Below are 5,997 nucleotides of genomic sequence, written 5' to 3' on the forward strand. Positions count from 1 at the left end.
GTCAATAAATGCTGATGTCAGGGTTGCCTGGAAAAGCAGAAGTGAGATTGAAGTTCTCAATGAAAGCTTTCATGTTGAAATTAGGGAAAGTAGAAGATGAAGTGAGGGGAGGGGAGTCAAAATTGCTTCTACTTCTTTGCCATTTTCACTACTGCTGCCAGTTTTGCAGCAGGAAGGTGAGCTCTTCTTGGTGGCTGCCAATTACATGATAAAATGGCATTGTTCCCAGAGAAGCTCTAGGTAATTTTTTGTGTAAAAGGCTGCCACTAGTAAGAGGTCTGTTTAATACTGCTGGTAAGCTGCCCCATTTTGCGTCTATTCCCAAAATTGATGAAATCCTTCCTTTTTGCCAAGGGCAAATGGGGTGGCAAAGTGCACGTGTGTTTTGACTCAGTCCTATTAAGCCTTCTGCGTGGAGTGAAGACTCTTAGAAACAGCTCTCAGCTTAACGCTGGAAAATATCATGTTTCATTCTTCCAGGTCAATGAATTGGAAAGAGTTTTTAAAACCAAACAAAAACTAGTGCTGTCCTTGCCAGAGAGTTAGTGTGCTGTAGTGGTTTGAACATTTGACTATAACTCTGGCAACCAGGATTCAAATCCTGGCTCAGCCATGTAAACCCAGTGGGTGACCTTGGCCAAGTCACAGTCTCTCAGCCTCGGAGGATGGCAATGGCAACCCCCCCCCCCCCCGCAAAGATACTTGCCAGGAAAACCTTGTGATCCAAAAAGCTTTAGGGTTGCCATAAGACAGAAACAACTTGAAGGCATACAACAACAACATCTTTCCTAGAGTTCATATTGGCAGGGATATTTTGGAATGCAGAAGCAGCTTAAAACTTCAGTGTTGACATCGGATGCTGTATTTTCCTCTTGCCCCCTTTGTGAACTGTTTGTGAAACTGGTAAAACCATTGTGAACTGAGGCAAAATCTGAAGAGTTTCACCTCATAAATTTCAACTTATAATAGTGCAGGAATTTCTAAATTGGGGAAGTTTGTTTCTAAACAACACAGTCCCAAAATTTAACTTTGATAAGAAGCACAGGTATTCATATTAATTTCTTGATTAGTAAGCTGTTGGAATACGCAAAATTTCTGTTATGAAGGCTGTGCATTAGGAGTTAGGATTGTGGCATGTTAAACTAGAAATAAGGCAATTACAGAAAAACTAGATCAGCTCAACATGCATTTTTTAAAAAGTTCTTGTCACATCTGTTTTGTAAATAAGTGCATGAGAGTGCTGGATATTTAATCTTTTCTCTTCAACCACCACCACTCTGATTTCATCAGTTTATCTGCAAGCAAAGATTCACAAGAAAGCAGAGACAAAATAGCAGGTAAGACGAAACTTCCATTTGAGAATAATAGGTTATAAAGAGGTTGCGTAAAGTAAGTCAATAGAAATCCTTTCCAAAGCATTGCACCATTTATTTAATCACAACAAACATTTGTTTAACCAAACTAACACATTCTCTTTAGAAATACAATTTAAAAGCATAGGGGACAGGAGCCTAGGCTAAAACTGAGTAAATAAGGAAGAGAGAATATTAAACAGATGGCTCTACAAGTAGTTTTTTCCCCTCCATTTATAACATATTTCACACCATTCTCAAACTGTGTTATCCCAGAAATGTTTTCCACACTCTGTTTTCCGTTTTCTGCTGCTGCAGGAAATCACTGTTTCATTCCTGTTCTTCTGACAGTATTTTACAGTGACAATTTCTTTTTTAAACTGATAGCTTTCGAAACAGCTGTGAAGGTGTTCAGTTATAGAAATTACTAGTCAAAACTTAAAAATAAAACCATTATCTGTTGTTTTGTATACATTTTTTTATTAAGTCCTTAGGTTAGGTGGCATATTATTAGTGCCATATAGTGCTATACAATTCTGTACATTAAGTGTTCAAGTGAAGCACTGTATCGTTTCCATGTGGTTACACTTCATATTTGTGATCCTGATACAAAATCAACTTCAGGTAGAGTTTGGAAAAGCTACCTGTTAATGGTTATGCTGGTTGGGGGATTCTGGGATGTGTGATCCAAAAAGGTAAACTTTCCAAGCCTTGAAGCTGTGCATCTCCAATGCTCTATGTAGCATCTAGATTTGCAAGAAATTTCAGGGAGGTGATTTGGAATTATTTTTGTCCATGTAGCATGACAGTTAAAGTGGAATCATAGTGCTATAACTCTGCAGCATGAGAGGGCCCTAAATCTAAAATTGACTGGCTTAATAGTACAACTATTGTTGAATGTAATAAAAATAAATAAATATTTCATTTCTTTGTAGTTCTTTCACCGCCCTTGGGAATGGTACAAATGACTGTGCAGAACTACATGAGGTAGGTGTACTCACTGTATTAAGATGCCCGATGTCAGCTTCTGCACTTCAAAATAGAGGCCTAGGAGAAAGATTGCCTTGGTGATGTCTTAACTGGAGGATGGCAGGAGGAATATTTGCTAGCTTAATGACAGCATCTAAAATTCCTGGTATTAAGCTTAATGTGCTCTAAATATAATTACTCAGAGTCACACATGGGTGTAAATGTAATGGATTTCATGCTAAAATATGTAGTAATCTTTCATGGTAAAACAAGCAAGTAACCAGAAGGTTAAAGGAGCTGCTGCACTCTCATGCGTGTATCTCATCAACAGGGTATGAGTAAGACTAGGGGGCTGGTTCACACCATCCGTTTTTCCCATACATCATCATCGGCTACTTATAAACCATCCAGGGAAAGAGTTGCACAGACATAGCTGTACACAGAGATCCCTGGATGTCATTTCAATTGTTCCAGTTGCCCTGTTTCCACCTGCCAAGTTCATAGCAGAACTTTAGTTACACAATATTTCCCAACATGTCACACATGTACATACTACTGCATGGAGAAAACAGATGGATGTAGCCAGTGGCATCACTAGGGTTGGTGTCACTCGGTGCAGTAACTCATGGTGTCACACACACTTCTATTGACTTCCTTCCATACCACACCCATACAGAATCCTTAGTAATTCCCATATGCTACTGAATGTCATGTTAATAGCTGTAGCATAAACAACTAGCAAAATTAAAATTAAACCTTTAATTTAATTTAAATTACAATATCATATGCACATAATAAATGTTTTACATAAACATAGTCTTATGTGGTTGAAGTGAAAATTTGGTAAAATGTGATGTTTTTCAAGAATTTTTAAAAATATTTAAATATTTTTTAAAACACTTAAATTTAAATTTTGATTTTAAAAAAAGACCTTTCCTTTCTCTTCCCACTGAGCCTCACTCCATGCACAGTATCTCTTCAGCGTTTTAAAGAATTACAGGCGAATGCCACAACCCGTTTCTGCCAAAATGCAGATGTTTGAGGAGCAATGGTGTCACCCTCCCATTATGGTGTCACCTGGTGTGGTCTGAACCCCCCACATTCCCCTAGTGATGCCACTAGATATAGCTGCAGCTTGTGCATCCATCTATATAAGGTGACAGTAGTGTTTGCCTTCAAATCACTTACTCTCACTTTTGTTTTATTCTCGCAAATATACACTTCCTCATAAAGTACATTCCTAAACCCTGCACGCTATAGTACACTCTTGCACAAATACAGTTCACCAATGTACATAAAAAGCTTTCTTTCACATACAAGTGTTAAAAATAAGAAGCATCTCAGAGGACAAAAAGAGGAACCATGAAGCATAATTCAACTCTCCAGCAGGTGGATGTGCAGGAATTCAAAAACAGATATTTTAGAATTAAGCACACACATGAATGAATCTGTGAATTTGTGTTTCTCTAAAAAAATTTCTCAAGTTATAGTCATCCCAAATAAATCTGGTGATGAAAATTCCAAATTTTTGTAAATATAGATTTAAAAAACAAACGGAAATACATTTCACCAGAGCCCTACCTACTTATAGAGAAATGCAGATAGGCAAAGGAAAAGGACATATTACGTTAAAGTTGACTCAGCTCCCCACTCTACCTAAGAAAAAAGATATCTGTGGCTGATGGATGTTTGTGAGAGGGAGGGAATGGAGAATATTTTCTGGTTTTGGAGGACCACACAGCCAAAATGTTTTCAGTCCCACACAGTTTTCAGGACCACACAGCCAAAATGTTTTCAGCAAACTACGTAATAGATCTCAACAGCAGTGAAGAAATCATTGTGAGAAACTCCCTCCAAAACTCTTCCCATGATATATTCTGCATAGCGCTTTATTAAAAGCAGTTATATCTTTCTAGAAGGTAGGTGGCTAGAGAAAGTGTGCTCCCTAAAGACTCTTGAAGATATACCATCTGTCAAAACCAAAGAAGATCTGCCACCTTTATAATTAGCATTTACTGGTACCTTAACACCTACATTCTAACACCTACTGTAACATACCGTTCCTGAGAATAAATGTGTTTGCCACAATCTCATACATGCTTTGCTACTGAAAGGATCCTACAAAGTAACATTATGAACTGAAATCAAGATTATATATATATATATATATATATATATATATATATATATAATATCCTAGAGAACCTCAAGTATAAACAAATGTTACTGTTGTGTTCCCCTTCTACAGATCCTTACATCGGTTTTCAGAAATGCCTGTTCTCTCAAGATGGAACAGCATGAGCTCATCTCTTCCTCTCCCCAATACTCCAAAAAGGTCAGTCTTAGCCCTATGATTTCAATATTTGTACCTTTTACATCAAGGATACAAATCATGTTGTTGGAATACAGTTCCCACAAGTCCTACCATGGTCAACAATGAGGTATGATGGCAGCTGCGGTCCAAAAACCTTATGACCAATCCTGTTTCACACTGTACCATACAGTGCACATAGTGCTATTGTACATCGTCTAGCTGAAAAATATCTATTGAGACAAAAAGTGATAGAACGTGAGATAATTTATAACATGTCTATAGATTAGCTTAGTGAAAGAAGATATCATGTCAGCCAGCTGGCATAATTTTTCTTGATGTTTTCTCCATAGTATCACTGAGTGGCTAGATTTCTCGGAAAAGGATCCAGTAGAGGTTTTGCTGGATTTGGGGTTTGGCACTGATGAACCAGACATCTGCACTAAAATCCCTTCTCGCTTCATCAGTTGTGCATCCACTGCTAAAGGAATCAATATCCGTGTCTTTATTGAAGCCCAAAGGCAGCGCATGGATTTAGAAAGTCCCAATTTGTGTGGTGAGTAGATGATGGCTGAGGAAAGATTGATTAGTGCTACTTCCATCTTTTCTTCTTATGAAAGACACAAACTTTTTTGGAGCAGGTCACACATGCCAGCCATTCTCAACAGGTACAGAGACCTAGCATGGCATAGTGGTTTGAGCATTAGACTATGACTCTGGAGACTAGGATTCTAATCCTTGCTTGGCCATGGAAACCCATTGGGTAACCTTGGCAAGTCTCATTCTCTCAGCCTCAGAGGAAGACAAAGACAAACCTATTCTGAACAAATCCTGCCAAGAAAAACCATGATAGGGTTGCCATAAATAAATCGATAACAACTTAAAGGCACACAACAACAACATAGGTGGCCTCATCAAACAGTGAGTTTGTAAGCATTTAGAAAGGAATACTATAATTACAAAAAGCCAACATGGATTTCTTTTAAAAAAAGTCATATCAGACTAATCTTATCTGGTATATATATATATATATATATATATAATTACTAGCTTGGTAAATGAAGGGAATGCTATGGATGTAGCATATCCTGATTTCAGTAAGGCCTTCAACAGGGAGTGACGTAGGGAGCTGGGTATGTTTAGCCTAGAGAAAATGTTTAAATATTTGAAGGGATGTCATACTGAAAATGGAGCAAGCTTATTTTCTTCTGCTCCAGAGACTAGAACTCAAAGCAATGGATGCAAACTTAAAGGAAGTTTAAGTTTAGCCCTTCCATAGTGTCATAAAAGATCCATAAACCATTTGGATTATTATACAGTGGACCCTTGTTATACGCTGGGGTTTGGTTCCAAGATCCCCCGTGT

At 37.9% G+C, this 5,997-nt stretch overlaps 1 protein-coding gene across 1 annotated transcript in view; it reads left to right on the forward strand.

Annotated features, from left to right (window-relative positions):
* Positions 1-1,202: 1,202 nt before the first annotated feature.
* LOC121933044 (protein ITPRID1-like) overlaps positions 1,203-5,997 on the forward strand; it is a 50,797-nt gene continuing 46,002 nt past the window's right edge. The window contains exons 1-4 of the mRNA XM_042472258.1: positions 1,203-1,337; positions 2,288-2,339; positions 4,570-4,656; positions 4,986-5,188. Of these exons, the coding sequence (XP_042328192.1) occupies positions 2,308-2,339; positions 4,570-4,656; positions 4,986-5,188 (322 nt within the window). The 5' untranslated portion in view covers positions 1,203-1,337; positions 2,288-2,307. The remainder of the gene's footprint in view (positions 1,338-2,287; positions 2,340-4,569; positions 4,657-4,985; positions 5,189-5,997) is intronic.

Source organism: Sceloporus undulatus, chromosome 6 (assembly GCF_019175285.1).
Source record: "Sceloporus undulatus isolate JIND9_A2432 ecotype Alabama chromosome 6, SceUnd_v1.1, whole genome shotgun sequence".
Classification (NCBI taxonomy): domain Eukaryota; kingdom Metazoa; phylum Chordata; class Lepidosauria; order Squamata; family Phrynosomatidae; genus Sceloporus; species Sceloporus undulatus.